This window comes from Pyrgilauda ruficollis, unplaced genomic scaffold (assembly GCF_017590135.1).
Source record: "Pyrgilauda ruficollis isolate IOZ18807 unplaced genomic scaffold, ASM1759013v1 scaffold33, whole genome shotgun sequence".
Classification (NCBI taxonomy): Eukaryota; Metazoa; Chordata; class Aves; order Passeriformes; family Passeridae; genus Pyrgilauda; species Pyrgilauda ruficollis.
This window is the reverse complement of record NW_024524711.1, coordinates 5,208,171-5,224,940: the sequence shown is the minus strand read 5'-3', so window position 1 is coordinate 5,224,940 and position 16,770 is coordinate 5,208,171. Positions and strand designations below refer to the sequence as shown.

At 42.7% G+C, this 16,770-nt stretch overlaps 3 protein-coding genes across 8 annotated transcripts in view; 1 reads left to right on the top strand and 2 right to left on the bottom strand.

Moving 5' to 3' along the window:
* Positions 1-285, bottom strand: part of PHTF2 (putative homeodomain transcription factor 2) — a 62,908-nt gene extending 62,623 nt beyond the window's left edge. Inside the window, exon 1 of the mRNA XM_041474562.1 lies at positions 236-285. The gene's annotated coding sequence lies outside the window, so the exon portion shown is untranslated. The remainder of the gene's footprint in view (positions 1-235) is intronic.
* TMEM60 (transmembrane protein 60) overlaps positions 1-5,663 on the top strand; it is a 6,626-nt gene extending 963 nt beyond the window's left edge. Inside the window, exons 1-3 of one of the 4 annotated variants that reach the window (XM_041474569.1) lie at positions 363-869; positions 1,253-1,302; positions 4,102-5,663. In XM_041474569.1, the coding sequence (XP_041330503.1) occupies positions 4,144-4,548 (405 nt within the window). In that variant the 5' untranslated portion in view covers positions 363-869; positions 1,253-1,302; positions 4,102-4,143 and the 3' untranslated portion in view covers positions 4,549-5,663. Of the gene's footprint in view, positions 1-362; positions 870-1,252; positions 1,303-1,514; positions 1,561-4,101 lie in introns of those variants that run through there. The other 3 variants (XM_041474568.1, XM_041474571.1, XM_041474570.1) reach the window with 3 other exon arrangements.
* A 1,403-nt stretch (positions 5,664-7,066) lies between these two features.
* The window catches only part of RSBN1L (round spermatid basic protein 1 like), a 49,139-nt gene continuing 39,435 nt past the window's right edge, over positions 7,067-16,770 (bottom strand). For 2 of the 3 annotated variants that reach the window (XM_041474559.1, XM_041474560.1), the window contains 2 exons: positions 14,824-14,932; positions 7,067-14,741 (listed from right to left, as the gene is read on the bottom strand). In XM_041474559.1, the coding sequence (XP_041330493.1) occupies positions 14,088-14,741; positions 14,824-14,932 (763 nt within the window). In that variant the 3' untranslated portion in view covers positions 7,067-14,087. The remainder of the gene's footprint in view (positions 14,742-14,823; positions 14,933-16,770) is intronic. The other variant, XR_005955719.1, reaches the window with a different exon arrangement.

The window sequence follows — 16,770 nt, the reverse complement described above, 5'->3', positions numbered from 1 at the left end:
GGCAGCCCCGCCGGTGATGCGCGCCCCGCGCCCCCGCCGCGCTGGCCCCTAGCACCGAGAGGGCACCGCCGCCTCGCCCCGGCCGGCCCCCCGCGCCCCGGTCGGCCCCTTCCCCAGCCGCGCGGGGAACTCGGCGTCCCGGTTCTCCCCCCCGCTGCTGCCCCGGCGGGGCGGGAACGCGCCCGGGTGCCGGAGCACCCCCCGGGTGCCGGAGCCCCCCCCGCCGCCATCTCACCGTTCGCCGGTGCCGCGGGGCAGCGCGCGCCGCACGCAGCGGCGGCGGGAAGGCGCGCGCGAGGCAACGGCTGGCGGGGGAAGGGGGGGGGGGGGGGAGCGGCGCGCGCGTCCAGGCGCCAGCGGCGGCAGCAACAGCGCGCCACCCGCGCGCGCCGCCGGCCCGGGGGCGGGGCCAGCGCGGGCCGGCAGCCAGCGGCGGCCCCTCCGCCTCCGGGGGCGGGGCCAAGGCTTGAGTGGCGGCTGCTCGGCCCAACGAGAGCGCGAGGAAGGCGGGGCTGCGCTTGACGGACAGGCGGCGGGGAGGAGTCGGGGCCGCTGTGACAGACAGCCCTTTTCACCAATGGGCGGCGAGGGCGGGGCTCTAGGCTGACCCGCCGCCGGCCGGGACGGGCGGGCCGAGCTCGAGGGGCGTCACCGACGGCTGGGATAGGAAGGCGGGATTAACTTGAGCGACGTCGCCGTGACCCAATGACAATGGAGGGCGGCAGGACGCGCGTCCCCGCTGGCCAATAGCAGGCTCGGGGCGGGTGAGGGAGGCGGGCGGTTCCCTGAGGCGGAGCGGCAGGGGAGGGCCCCGCGCCCCCTCAGCTGAGCGCGGGCCCCGCGGACCGGGGGATGCGCCGGGACCTGCGGTAGGTGACGGGCAACGAGGGGGGCGTCCGCCTCCGGGACCTCCGGCACGGCCGGGGAAGCGGGGCCTGGCGGGACAAGGCCGTGAGCCAGAGGGAGGGGCCGAGTTTGTGTATACAAAGCCGTGTTTAAATGGGGTTTTAAGCCGGGCCTACCGCAGTATTTCTTTCGAAGTGTTAAATTACTCATACGATCGGAAGAGGCTCTAAAACGGTATTTAATCGAACTGGGGTTCTGCTTAGTGTGGTTTCACCATAATACCAATTTCAGGACTTTTGTAGGCGATGTGCAAGGTTTAAATCTAAACGTGCAGGTTCATGTTATTACTTCTGAGCTGAGTGTCATGTGTAAGTTGCCCTCCTCTTTATTTTTTTCTTCTAAACAGGACAGTATTAGCTATCATAATATCCTCGTTGTGCAGATCGTCCCACCAAGGTCAGTGATGCTCCTTGGATAGTTTCTCCTCACTGAAAATGCTCACTCTCTAATTATGTCAGTCCTTTAACAGGAGTCAAGAGCTTTTTAACTTTCACACTCTGACATCCCATCAGTGTTGTCACTGCAGAGCCAGCTCAGACCTGTGGCACAGCTGCCTCCTTTTCCCAGTGTCACCCAGCTTGCTGGGATAGCTGGGCTCCAGCAAAGAATCTGCCCATCATCTTTGTATCATCATGAGACCATCAAATGCTCCATGTAATCAAACCCTTCATTGTTATGTTGGCTCTATATTCAGCTCTCAGCCTTCAAGATCTGGTAGCTTTCTTTACTTGGACTCTTAGATCTCAGAAGTACACTTGGATTTTCTTGGGTTTTCATCTGAAAATGCCTCTCAAACTGACTGGAGCCTTGCAGTCCTGCCCAGTCTGCAGTAACGTCCATTAGGTCAGAGAAAGGCAGGGTAACTTCTTCCCGTGCTGAATTTTCTGCCTGTTTTTTCCAGTTGTTGCAAAGTGGTTCTTAGCAAACTGAAAGTATTTTCAAGTGAACAACCTTCAAATTGAGTAGCCCCACGTAATACATCTTCAGCAGCTTTGTGTTTCTTTCAGAGACAGGTGATAGCACCTTCTTTGAGGATCTGATAACCTGATACTTCTAAGAGTGTTGAGTTTCTTTTTTCCTTTCAGACCCAAGTTTCCAGTCTGTTTCTGTTTGGTTTCTGCTTTCTCCAGTTTGCTAATAAGAGAGTCTCCTTCTTGTAGTGTTTGTAGCATTGATTTCCAGAACTGCTTTTGAAAAACATTCTCATGAAGAGAATGTTGAAGCTTCATTTCAGATCCTGACTCCTCCCTTTAGCCACAGACTTGCACTTGAGAATATTGCAATTGTCTTCATAATACTGTAAATGTTTTAGGCCAGACATAGTCATTGTTCTGTAATCCCCTGCCAGCTGGTTTAGGTTTGTTTCTGTAACAAGAGCAAAACAATGCTATCTAAACCTCCTCCAATTTTTTTGTCCCCTTGACTCTTGAGTGCTGCTTCTGAGTTTCCCCTCTTCCCCAACAAAGAGAAGGGGGGGGGGTCTTGGTTCCCTCCTGTCAGGGACTGGCTTTAACCAGACCCTTTGGTGATCTGAGCAGAACTGAGACTGTGAAAAGCAAAACTACAAAATCCTGCTTTAAACTTCCTTTTTTTTTCTAGTTCAGCTCAGGGAACTGGCCTAATTTGGACACAAGTGTCAGTCCAAAACAAAGAGGGGATGCACTGACTGCAACTCCAGTTTAGATTATTTTAGGCAAAACTGGATCTTCTTACAAGAAATCATACTAAATCAAATCCACTAAATCAAATCCATTCAAACTTCAAACCCAGACTGAACAAAATAGTAGATCTGTTTGTTGAACTGTGGGTCAGAAGATGCAGATTTAAACTGTAGGATGATTTCAGTGATGTACAAAATTGTCATCCCCTCACTGTAAAAATAGTAAATCATCTCATAACCAGCTGAGACAGCAACTTTTATTTCCCTCTTTCCAACAGCAAATCTTATCTGAGCACAGAATTTGTTCAACTTCCTAATCAGGCAAAAAAACTATTCCTATTATATATAAAAAAAAAGGTGGCAGTAGATTTCTGCTGGTTGGGTGAGCTCAGCAGGCACAGCCAGGGGATGTTGTGTGCCTTGTTGGTAACACAGGAAGCAGCAGCAGCTCCTGGGCGCTGGGGGCACAGAGGGGAAGCAGCTCTTGTCCCTCCCTCAGCATCTGGTGCTGAGGATTCAGTGCTGCAGAGCACAACGTCACACTTTCAGTAATTCAAGTATTTTTCTAGTCTGGAACAAATCAAAGCTCATTTTCTTATTTCAGGTGAAAGACTATTTGTGTTCTAAAGGGAATCAGTAAAAATTTTCACTCCAATTTTTAAAATAATTAAAATACCTATTTCAGCACCATTTCACTGATAGAAATTATTCATTTTTGTAGCATGAAATCTAGAGAACGATCACAGTCCTTCACACTTCTGTTTTTTACACTTGTAGTGAAAGGCTTGTGGCAGATGCAGTGGTAAAAACTATCCAGTTAGGAATAAAAAACTTCACTTTCATGACTGCAGCGGCAGATGCATTTGTCTTGTTTTTCTTTTGTCATGACTACAGAGAAATTTAAATATCCTCCCCAGCAAATAAACCTGTCAGCCAGTGTCTGAAATACTTGAGACACCTGCCAAAAAGCAAACGTTATCTGTAGCTTTCAGTAATTTCAAGATTGCTGGCTGACAGAAAGCTGGGCAGTGCTCACCGGCTCGGTTTGAGCCCCGATCACTCCAGCTGCAGCTCTGCAAACTGCAGGATCCCGCCGAGGGTTTTTGCGCTCCTTTGTGCTGGTTCACCTTTTACTGTGGTTATTTTGTTACAGAGAGAGAACTGTTCTGTTTTGTTTTCAAGTGTTAGCTATGAGTGCCTCAGTACTGGTGGAAAATGGAACTAAACATATTCTTAGCATTCAAAAATCCCTAAATGAATCTGACAGCTCGTTTAGGATTAAAGTACAGTTTGTTTCACAGAACAAGTTTAGATTAAGGCAGTTGCACAGCTGACTTAAGGCACTCCAAGGCAATGGTGGACTGGAGCAAACACTGTTCAGCTGAGCATGCTAATTATGAAAGTGCTAGGAAGCAGTATGTGGGTGAGGTTAGGAGTGGGAAAGCAAGAGCAAGGAATTGGTCTCCTTTATGAAATACGCTAATGGTGGTGGTGTGCCATCGTTTGATGCCTTCCCTCCCTTTTTGTTTTGTTAGGTTGTTGCTGACAGCGAAGGCCTTCCTCTCAAAGCTGTTTAAATGAGAATGTCCCTGGCGCAAAGAGTGCTGCTGACATGGCTTTTTACCTTACTCTTCCTGATCATGCTGGTGCTGAAGTTGGATGAGAAAGCACCGTGGAACTGGTTCCTCATTTTCATTCCAGTGTGGATATTTGACACAATTCTTCTAGTTATGTTAATTGTAAAAATGGCCGGACGCTGCAAGTCTGGCTTTGACCCTCGCAATGGCTCCCAGAACATGAAGAAGAAAGTGTGGTACCTCATTGCAATGCTGCTGAAATTGGCCTTCTGCCTCGCCCTGTGTGCCAAGCTGCAGCGATTCACCACCATGAAACTGGCCTACGTGTTCATCCCGCTCTGGGCCTTGCTGATTGGGGGCATGGTTGAACTTGGATACAATATCTTCTATGTACGAAGAGACTAGGCTATGCCAGGTGGTTTCCAGTGCCAAGATTGGCACCAAATTACTAGATTATTACCATTTTGCCACAAATTTGATCTTCAAACTAGACAGCCAAATGAGTCAAGCTGGAGACTTAAGCTAAAGCAGACTGAAGACTGAAAGTAGATGTTGCATTTTTTTTATTTTAAAACTCACATATGCTCTTGTAAATAAAAGTATTTGTTCAACATAAGCTGTTCTAATATGATTACTGACATTTGTTACATGGAATAAGATACTGGTTCTTCACGTGCAGGTAGAAGACCTTGTCAAAGAAACCACAAATGCTCCACCCAGAGTATTCAGCACATTGAGTAATCCTGGGAAAGAAGACTAACATTTTCTGCTACTTACACTGTAAGTCAAGAAATAACCAGTTAACAGTAATTTCCATAAGAAGCTAAATTTGCTTTAAAAATCAGTAGCAATTGACAGCAGCCAAATAAGAGCAAGAAAAGGAATAAAGTAATACACCTTTTTGTTTGTTTTGGACAGTGAGATTCCACTACCAGTGTAAAAATAAGCAGTTTTCTAAGCTGCTGAAACAGCCCATAACCAGTATGTTAACCTTAGGGAATGTAGTTGGTAGCTGAGCTGTGCCAGCCATCCTGAGATCCAGAGAAGAGGGAGACAATGCTGATTCTTTTCCAGGTGAGAAATCACCAATGTTGCAAGAAACTGAAATACAGGTGAGTTCAGTACTGCATTTGTACCTGCCCACAGTGGTACTTGAACAAGACAGTTTTTAATACCTGAGGATATGAAATTTTTGGGTGTGAAGCCTTGGCTTCATGGAGCACTGGCAAACTCAGATGTGAGGAAATGACCTTTTTCAGGTAACAGGTGCACAGGATGTCAGGGAAGAACTGGAACTACAAGTGTATTTTGTGGACTGAAGTGCTCTTGCAGGAGATACAGTAACACCAAATTGAAATGTAGCCGTTATCTGGGACATTATTAACATGCATACTGAAAGTACTGATCCATTTACACTTCCTAGAGACAAAAGAATGTCAAGTGAATGAAAAACAGTCCAGGGTAACAGGACATACCTACACAAGTGTCTCACTAATAAAATTTTAAGTATGTAAATTCAACTGTACTTGTCTGTGGAAAAAAAAACTTCCTGAAGTGTTTGGATTTACTCTTGCTGTTTCATCACACAGACATGGGTAAAAATAGAGAGGAACCATATTGTGGGAGACTGCTTAGAGCTTTATCTAAGAAAACAACATGTTCCATTCTAAGGCAATGAATCTCAATTCAGAATATCAGGTAACAAATTATCTATAAAATGAATTTAAGTAATATTTATTTCAGAGTGGTTGACTGTCCTACCTTGCTAAAGGAGAAGCCAGAAAAAGACAGAGACAAAAGAATTCTAAACAGTAGCTGTTGTTAAAAAAAATGTAAAATATTTATAAACCCTTTATTTTTATTATAACTCATCAGCTTTTACTAAGCAAACCCATGTACCCAGCCCCAAGGTATGGACATCAGGTCATTTATGGGGAGTGCCTAGGAGGAACAGCTGTTTGGAGGAGGTGTAGCTATGCATTGTGTAGTTCTGAAGAACACTTAATGGAAGGATCCTACTCTGTTTTTGAAACTTCTTGCCCATTCATGTGAGGTTCCCGTGGAGAACTGACTTCCCTCAGTCTTGAGTGATTTTTCACGGAAAATTGGCACTTGTGATTAGGATGAGCTGTGGGGAGGGGTACATTAATCTCAGGACACGCTCTGAGACCTGCTGGCTACAGGTGTGTGTGGTGGGGAGAACAGGCTTCATCTGCACCTCCCACTTGGTTCTGTTCTGCACATGGGAACCCAGGCCACGGAGCTGCTGCCTGGAATGGAATGCCACTCCATGGCAGGCAATCTAGACCTTGTGCATTTGTTATGGCTGTTTCAAAATCGATGAAGAGTATCTAAAGCCCTACCTCCAATTCAGGTAAACTTTGATGACCCACTTAACAAGCAGTGATACAAGTGTGTAACAAGCATTTAAGCACCTCACCCAAGATGATTTTATCTGCACACACACACTTACCTGGAGTAGGTATGGGACGAAGCATAAAGTAACACCCATAGTCCTTTCCCATCTGATGATTCTGGAAGAATAAAATTCCAAACCCCCTTGTTCAGAGGATGCCAGAACAGCCCCATGCTGCTCAGGAAAGCAGAGCAGGTTTCCTCAGCTGAGCTGACCATGGTAATTGATTGTTATGATATAAAACAAAAGATGGAAGAATAAGAACTGGCTTCACTGGAACTTGGTGTATTATTAGCAAGATGGGCCGTGAATGGTGACTCTGCCCCCTTAATAAACCCCTTCTCTTCCACAGATGTAACAATTATCTGAAAGTTTGGCATCTCTAATTAACTAGAATCACACACAGTCCTTACAAATCTCCTTGTAATTGTTGCCTCTAATTCAATAGAAAAAGATCAACAATTTCAGTTTTGGCTGTGGGTTTGGCTTTTTTTTTTTTTTTTTTTAAAAAAAAGGTTTACAAACCTTTAAATAAATTATTTGGAAAGCTGAAGCAGATGCTTCTTGCTGGTGTCATACAGAAGTCACACACAGCCAGACAGGAGTGCTCAATTTTCCAAGTTCCTTGTCCTTACAGGGGAACTTGGACAAGAGCATATCCCTTTTGAGAATTTTGTATCATATTTAACTGACCTGAACAGGGCTAAGATCTTCAGTGTTGCTTCTCTGCCTTGTCAGAACTTCACTCAGAAGGATCTGTGATACAAAGTAGACTATAGCCCACTGTGACCTTCCCAGAAACAGCTGCAGGAATTAATTACATCTGCTCATAATTACCTTGTTCTCAAAGGTGCTGATCACAGCCTGGAAGTGGAACCAATGCTCCTCACACATTCTCCAAAATTTACCAACTGATCTTCAGTAACAAGATAAAACAAGTGAAAAGCAAATTTGCTGCAGGTGGCAGGGAAAAGGAGAGCTCCATGCTGAGGCTCACACTGATCTGTGATAAAAAAGGCACAAGGGTGTTGTCTCAGCTCCCTGCAGCAGCTGATGGGGGGCAAAGGAGAGAACTTGACCTTCGGGAGCTTTGTTTTAAACTGCAATTCAAAAGCTTGTTGAAACCAAATGGAAGTATTTCTCTGTACTGATGATATATATTGGACATGGAGAGATACATTCCACATAATTTCTCTCTTTCCATCATTTATACAAGTTTGAACACTTCAGCATGCATTGCAGGTGAGTATCTGCTTTTGTCTGATTACAGAAAATCATTCACACACGTGTGTGAAACTGAAATTTTCAATTGCAAATTCTTACTGGTTTGCTTGATTTGTCACCATTTTAGAACAGTACCCAGTTTTGTGCTCTTTTTATACTTGAAAAATGCAGTTATGTGACATGTGCATCCCCACCTACAACAAAGTTTAACCTGAATGCTCTGAGAACAAGTGCAGACACACACAAAATGCACTGCCAGGCACAGAGGGCAGTATCAAAGCCTGAACTAGCACAGGACAGGGTACACAACCATTTGAGAGATGTATTATCAGTATTACTTTCTGACACATCTGCATCATAGTACAGAAGCAAAATGTTTGCCTAACCTCATGAAAATTTTCACATTTCCACAGTGTAAAAAGTTGGGTGACACAAAGTGGAATTGAAAGTGAAAATTATGAGACTACTATAAACTCAGAATTTTAACATCAATATAATTTTGGGAAAAAATAACATGGCTCTTCAGTAATAAATCTCCTGAATAACTGCATCCTCAGAAACAAGTTGTTTGAATTTACTAGCATGGAAAACATAGCACTACCATGTAACACATTATGCTTTTTTATTAGGATTGCAGTAAAAACAACTATGCTGACTTGTGAAAAGAACATTTGCACCTTTTCACTGTAACTTTACCTTTTTTTAGGTTTTGATGGAGTTAATCTCCCATAAGAGCCCTGTAGACCTGAATGGGCCTGGGTATCACCTTGCTGCTGAAAAGCATCAGGCTCTGAACTAGGGCAACTTACAGAATCTCTGCAGCTGGACCACTAGAGCACTGTTCAATACAAACTCTGCATTTTCTCCTTGGACTTGTACTGAAGTGGGATAAAGAACAGGAAAATCTGCTACTCAGTGATGCCATCCCTCTGATCTGCCTTTCCTAACAAAACCAACATCCCAAGCAGAGAAATATAAGAAAAGTCTCCCTACAGTGCAGAACAGCCTAAGAGCAAGAAACAGGAAAGCAATGAGCATGTGAGCTTAGTTCATCCACCTTAATTTTTATCTCAGTGCTCCTTCTGAAGTTCATGAAAAAATCACAACTTAAGACGGTTTTTAGTCTAAAAATTCCATTTTGGTGATTTGGGGATTAACTAAAACTCTCAATTGCATCAGTTCACATTGGCAAGTACCTGGGTGTTACTCCTGCATGCTGAGAATAAAGATTTAGCAGCCTTGACTTATGTTACATAGTCTCCCACACACAGGTCTAATTCTCAAGATTTTCATCTCCAGACACCAGGAACGGCTTTCTCTGCTAACTGCTCCACTTTGTCTCAACACAACCAGGTGAAAAAGCTCCCATAAAAAGCACAGCCCTTAGAACACAGGCCTGAGCTGCACCCAACATGGCACCATCATTCCAGTGATGGTGCAAATTAAATGATAAAACATAGTATCAAAATAGCTATTGAAAAATCAAACTTGATAAAAATAGAAGTTTAAACTGCTGTTTTAATCAATGTTTGTATCAGGTAACTGTACACCAAATATTAAAGGACTATTTAGGACTAACGCCCTCATCAGTAGGCTCATCTATCAGCATGACCAGAACAAGAGAAGATCAATGTTCAGCTGGCACTCAAGTACAGCACGGCTTCAAAGCAGAGATCATATCAGCATCAAAGCACAGAGAAAAACAGTGGTTAGAATATAATACACTAAATTTGCAATGTCAGTATCCCTGATGATTCTAACAGAAACAGCAACCTAAATATTGTGAAGTTAATCACTGCTTCTGAACAGAACACAAAATAACTTGCATTTTAAGAAAAATTAAATGAGTGAGTGATGGGAATCAGTCCCCCAAATATTCCCACATATGCTGCAAATTCAGTGGGATCTGCACAAAATATCAGTAACTTCTATACAATTTTAAAGTGCATTTCATCTGTTTAAGAAAGTAATATCAGCTGAACACAGTGACTCATAATCAAATCAAACATTCTAGACAGTCATTCACAGCAAAGCACAAAGCAGTGGAAACTTGTCTTTTCCATTTCCAGCTTGGATACATCCTGGTAAGGTACAGGCACTGTGCTGCCTAAACACAAGGCTCTCTACATACCTGACCACTACAAGAAAATAAATTAAATGACACTTGAGAAGCTTGAGGAGTTCTTTGATCTCTTGACCAGAATCAGTACAGCTTTCAGCCTAGCAGGGTCACGTGGCAGTGCAATATCTCACAACAGTTCATTCTGCCAATGAACAAGGAAAAATCATGGATTTATTTTGGTCAATTCGGCATCTCGTTCACATGCAGATATTAGGAAACAGTCATTTTGATAAATAAATACCAGTCTTGTGTTTCTTGGAAGACTTACTCAATTTTCCAAATCTGTAATGTTCAGATCGCTTTCAAAGCATTCTACTATTTCAGATTTCCATTTCCTACATCTTTTGCAATTCCAACTTATGTACTGTGCACATGTATATCCACTTAATAATCAACTTTATTTATCACCAAGGAATTATTTCACAGATGAAGAATTAAATCATCACCCTCTAAAATAATACTTTATTTCTAATACTAGATAGAGTTAATATCAGTTAAAGTAGTATTGAAATATCCGCTATAGTAACAAGGAAGGGAAAATCTGCATGCCAGCAGTACCTGTAATGAAAATGTTCTTTCAGAGTCAATTTTCAGGCATTTGGAGGGCTGGGGGTGACACAACACTGAGTAACACTTGTATGTAACACATGAAGTCAGTTGCCAGTGAAATGCAAAAGATCCAGTAATATTAAAAAAAAAAAAGTAGCTACCCCCTTGAAAGCTTTTTTAGCAACTGTAACAATGCAATTCTTTGCTACCCAAAAATATGTACCAGGATCTAGGAAAACGTCTAATTTTCTGCACATCCTGTTATTAACTGGAACACCACTGCATGTGCAGGGAGATAGGAGCAGCACCAATGGCCTCGGGCAGCTCTCTCCAATCTGCACAAGAACAAGGGCCAGGAGAGACAACTAAAACACTGGAGATTTCAGCCAAAATAACAGATTTATATATCACCAAAATCCAGAGAAGGGGTAAAAGCAATAAGCAAGGACTAATTTCAGTACAGCAGAACACATGAAAGATTTATTGCTGAAGCAAAAGTCTGAAGATGCAGTTGTATGCAGCAGGAATAAAAGCTATATAGCACAGGACTGAAGCAAGGCCATTGTCAGATTAATGAACAATTTGGGAGGTGAAATTCTCAGAAAAAGTACTCCCCTCTCAAAGGACAACCTCATTAAAATGAACATACCACAGCGAAAGGACATTTCTTTTAAATCTTTTCTTTAAAAAGCAAGTAAAAAGTAAACAGTAATGCAGCCACACAGCCCAGACTGCAGACATCTGTAAATGCAAAGGGAGGTCTGGTAGCCATTGAAAATCCCAATATGGTTCAAATTCTGTCTGCAAGGAATTCTGCCTAAAGTGAGAACCTAGTCGGTCTCAAAAAACCAAAAGAATAAATAAAAACTGCAAAACAACTGCCACTTTAAAACATCTCTTAAAATTCTGAAAGCGGTAAGAAAAGAATGGGTTGAATATGTGGGCACTTCAGAAGAAAAATCTCAGGACTAAGATACCTGAGCAGAAGTTCAAGACCACATCAGCCAAGACCACTGAGCAGGTCTCCAAAAGGAAACAAAGTTCTACTCAGAAGTGTAAAGTTGTATTTGCTCATCATTTTCAAAGATTTATTATTTCTGTCTGGACAGGGCCTATGCTGCAGAAAGCTGGCAGCTGTCCTGGGGGATGTATGTCCACACTGCACTAAAACCTGACCCGTTACCAAAAATGACTTGAACCCGAACGAACGGTCGGCGTATGCATGACCAGCACATTGCTAAGATTGCTATTCTGAGTCAACTAAATAGTTTTGGGAGTTTGTTTTGTGTGGTTTTTGTTTTAAAAAGCAGTATCTGGCAAGGCTGGTTTGGCTAAAGCTGGAGCCCCCATCTATCCCCCCTGCAGAGCTGCGTGCTTGGTGCAAGCTACAACCTGCAGCTCTGCTCTGTTGCTGTTGTCCCATGGGCAGCACAGAGAACAGGAATGGCCAGGTAACTGTAGATGGGTGTTCATGAAGCCAGAGATTACAGGTGGAAGCATTATTTCCAGAAAATCCAGAAACAATAAAGGGAGCTGAGACCACATTTCTGCTATAAGGAAGGCTCAAATTCTTACATGAACAAATTAATTTTTTCACATCAGAATCTGCTAGAGCAATAACATACCACATCACACATGAATCATTTGCTCACAGCAAAGGGGAAAGAAAGATCCCTGAGGCTGGAAAACTGGTAGTAATCTCTCAGCCAGCATTAAAGAAAACAGTAGTAAGACTTAAGGACGTATTAGTCACATCCAAGAGACTCACATTTCTATTGCTTCTCTAATACATATTTATGGCTATCTAGGAGTAATGTTTAGCAATTCAAATATTGATTTAATTAATAATTTCTTGACAAACATATTTTGGATTAAACCAATCAGGGCACTCATCTAGTAAATAGCTGATTTTAGTGCCACCTGTGACTATGCAGTAATGTTTTAAATTTTAATGACCTATAAGGAAAAAAGCATTTAGAACAGAAGAACCTCAGGTAGATGAACTGGACATTGCCTGAAAAAAATCACATTTTTCTATTGCTACAAATGAAGCCAAAATGACCACTAATTGCACCAAAGTTTATAAACTGGGTACTTAAGGATGTACAACTTTCAAAAATGTTATACAGAAAATTCCTAACAAAAATCAGAGATACATAGGGCTTTGGAAATAATAGGCCTTGGATCTGAAGTTTGACATATTTAGCTGAAGGACAGGCTGTAGGGCAGCTCACTGCTGTGTGCAGCTATCCATGACACACGTATCATTTGCTGTGTTTGAACTACACAGGAGTACAATACACAAAGAATAAATACGTGAAATAACAGTTACCAGATCAGACGCTAGCTAGCCTTGAAATTCTTTTCTCTCAGAACACTACCTAAAAGACTCCAAGTGTTCCACAGATGGGGAAAGAGAACAGTTAACTTGGACACTGCTGTTATTTTCTTAATGAAACACCTCTTGCTTCCAAACTGTGACTCATGAGGAACCTTCCCACTACACATATTGGCAACACAGCCTCTTTACTGCCTGGCACTATCAGCACAGGGAGCAGTTCAAATCCAGGTATGTCTCTGTGAATTACAGGTCACTGCCAAAGTTGGGGCCTTTTTAGCTTGGTAAGTAATGACTTAAATATCCTTTTAATTGCAGTCAGGTAACAGATTTGAGGGAGTGGTTGCTTTTTAGGCTTGTTTTGTGGGTTTGTTGGTTTTCTGGGTTTTTTTGTTTGTTTTTTTTTAATGTGAAGTGGAACTGTCTGACCTGTGCCCTGAGCTGGGCCAAGAGGCAAAGCCCAGGAGAGTTTGCTCCCTTGCACCTGCTCATCTAGGGAGATGCAGGCCGGTACTGGTAGCACTCCTGGAGCCCACTGTGTGTCCAACTGCCCAAACAGTCTGACTCCCTGTTCCACATGAGTATCTGACAGCAGGAGTTTGGGGAGTGCCTGGAACGAGCACCCATAAGGAATCCACAAGGAATCGTGTGAAGGGAGGACTGATTCTGCCTTCTGACTAATCTGCATTTGCAAAGATGCCTCAGCTCTACCTCAGTTTGCTACAGCTCCTCACCCTCAAGGCGTAAGGGCATCCTATGCATTAGTGGCAGGTAGAAACATAACCACTAAGAGAGGCAGTTGAACTGAATTATTTTTTGCAGACCCAAAAATAAAACCAATCTGTTATTATGAACCTTTATTAAGCGGCTCACATTTCAGTATAAATCACACTAAAAAGATTCTTAAAAAAGATATTTACACTACAGTGCTGACACATTTAAAATGAAAAAAATTGGTATAAATAAGCTCTATGGAAAAGCCTGGAATTGTCAAAAAGAATTCTGGCTCATCTTACAAAAAATATATATGTTAAATGTCAGCTCTACTCTAAAACCTACAACTCAAAATTATTTAAAGACTTCTTTATGTTAAACCTGCAGTGTTTACAGTGCATCTGGCCCTAAGTGCTTTGATACTTCACAGTTATGGACAGGCACTGAGGAATGTTACAAAGCTACATAACTATTTTCTGTAACAGATGCGAAGACAAGTCACAAACTTGCCTCACAATTTATGATCTTTACATTATTACATCATTAAGATTAAAAAGGAATTTAAAACCATATATACAAATTTAGCACAAAAAATCATCCTCTCTTTGTCCATGCAATTTTGGATATGATGAGCTAGGTTGTCTTGTATCATCTGGATGTACATGACCTCCAGAGCACAACTTGCCTTGTAAGTCCTTGTTGCCGGTTTCAAATTTAGAATCCATTTCCAACTTCAGTGATGTCAACTCAGCGTGACCCAGCCTAGCCTGAACATTCTGTCCCCCGACATCATTAGGTGTCACTGTCTTTTCAGCAAGATCAACATTCATGGGTTCTTCTTTTACACGGAGGGATGCGAGAGGTTCATGTTTTATCGGCAAAAACTCCTGCTGCAGGAACTTGGTCTGCAGAGCATCTGGAAATTTGGTGTCTTCAGAGGTATCTTTGCTCACGGTACAAATTCTGTCAGTCTGAAGTACAACAACCGAAGACTTGGGGTCTGCAGAGGTCCCTGCTTCAACAGTATTTGTGTTTTGAGAGAGCTCTTCCTCTGAATGATAGAGCTTGAGCCGGATGTGCCAAGCCAAACTACACACAGCTGAAACTGTTTTGAACTGGTGCACAACATTCCTCGGGATGAAATAAATGTCATTATCAAATAACTGGATTCTGGCATATCGAATGCCTTCCCTTCGCAGCTGATTAAGTTTTGCATCATCAACCCACTGGACACACTGTAGGGAAAAGGTTGAGGAAAGGTGAAAACTCTGACTTAGTACTCAGAGGACAATGACCATCAGTTCTTAGTGTGCTTACCTGTGAGAGTGGAGGCTCGTGCAAATCTAACTGCATTCGCTGAACTACCTCCAAGAAGTCCTCAGCATGAAAACAAATTACATCTTTGGTTATACGAGGCTGCTCAGACCTACAGAAGAGTAAGAAGTGCACAGTCAGAGGCTGAAACTACCAGGCTGCAGAAAATAACAAAGTCTGCAGGCAAGGAAAAAGCAAATTTTTAAACTTAAAAAACACAACAACTCTACCATAACCAACAATAAGAAAAAAAAAGTTGATCAGAACAGTTAATTCTAAAACACAACCTCATTAAACTGGGCAGCAATAAAAGGCCAACAAAACACACTGTTTTTCATTCCTATTTTTAACTGGCCTCTTGGCTGCCTAGAAGCTGAAAGACAGCTGTCCCAGATACACTGGGCTTACTCTGTCAGCACTCCAACACAGTGCACCCATCAGGCACCTGAGCACGCAGCAGTCTGACTGGGAGCACTGGCAACCGCTGCTCAGCACCTCAGCCTCCAACACCTTGCTCAGAGTAAGGAGTAAAAGCTGAACCTACACTAAGCTGCCACAATGCCAGTAATCAGCCAATACTGGCATGCTCCACAAAACATCCCTTAAAAATACATCCCTATTTATGCTCACTAGAGAGAGCTACACAAGAGCAAAGTCTGAATAAGCTTTGTCTCCACATTCAAATTGTCAGGAGAAACATCTCTAGTTCCAAAGCATCTCTCCCAAAGAAATACATACCATTAATACAGCTCCTCTGGAGACATCATCTAGAATCAGCTCACAAAAGGCAAAAGCATCTACAGTCCTTATAACTTCCTGATCTAAAGGCCAAACTCTGTTCCTTGTTAAAAACATATTAAAACAAAAAGCTCTACATACTGCTTTTGAGGGGTTTGCATTTTAGAAGGATTTTTTAAAATTTAAATGTGATTATACGAAGATTTAATTTATAAAGGACAAAGCTCACCTTGGAGTAGTTTTGCAAGGACAGTTTCTCAGCCAGAAAGGACCTGGTTAGAGATTTCTGTCCTTCTCCCCCTGGAGTCCCCCGGGCTGACGGGAATGCAGCAGGGAATGCAGCACCTCCTCGGCCCGCAGTGGGCACAGGCTGCGTGCCCAGGCACTGCCCATGGGGAGCAGGGAGTGGAACCAGGGATCAGAACCCACTGCTGCCCTCCTCCTGTCCCTCCTGGGGCTGGCCACCCCTCCAGTACATCCCTCACCCTGCCTCCACCCCTCCAAAAACAGGGTACAAGTCAGACACAGGGGGCCTGGGGAACAGCTGATGCAGCAGAGCTGAAACATTTCAGAATACAATAGATGCTCAAGAGCCCTTTTTTAAAAGCAAGATGAGCACCTATTTTTATGTAAGGATATATGTGTGTCCTGTTATTACTGTTCTAGGAAGCAGGCAATGATGTACAGTTCATTCAGGCTTTTTAAACATAGGAGACATGTTTATTTTATTTAGGTCATGGCCTCAATAAAGCAAAAAATAACCAGTCTGAGGCTATTTTCAGGAGAAAAAAAAAATCCCAGATCAACTACTGTAAGTATGCTAGGGAGACTTTTCAGACCACATATTTTACTTATTAAAGATTAAAATGTGTCTCTGTATTTTGATCCATATACTCCCAATTTAAACACTGAAAGCAAAAAGCCTCAGAAACACTTCTAACCAGTCGTGTTAAAAACATTAACAACATTAATCTACCTTTTATAATGCAGGTATTTATTTTTAAAATATGAATTTGCATTTGGAGTCCCCAATATTTGTAAATGAAGTTAAGACTTAAAATCAATTGAAAGAATATTTTGCACATTTAGAGAATTTCAATCCAAATCGAAGTGTTCTCCCAGCAGTGTCCATTCTGGTTTATGCATTGTCATTCCTACTCTCATCCTCTGTCCAAGAGGATGATGGATCACCAGCCCTGTACTGCAATTTTG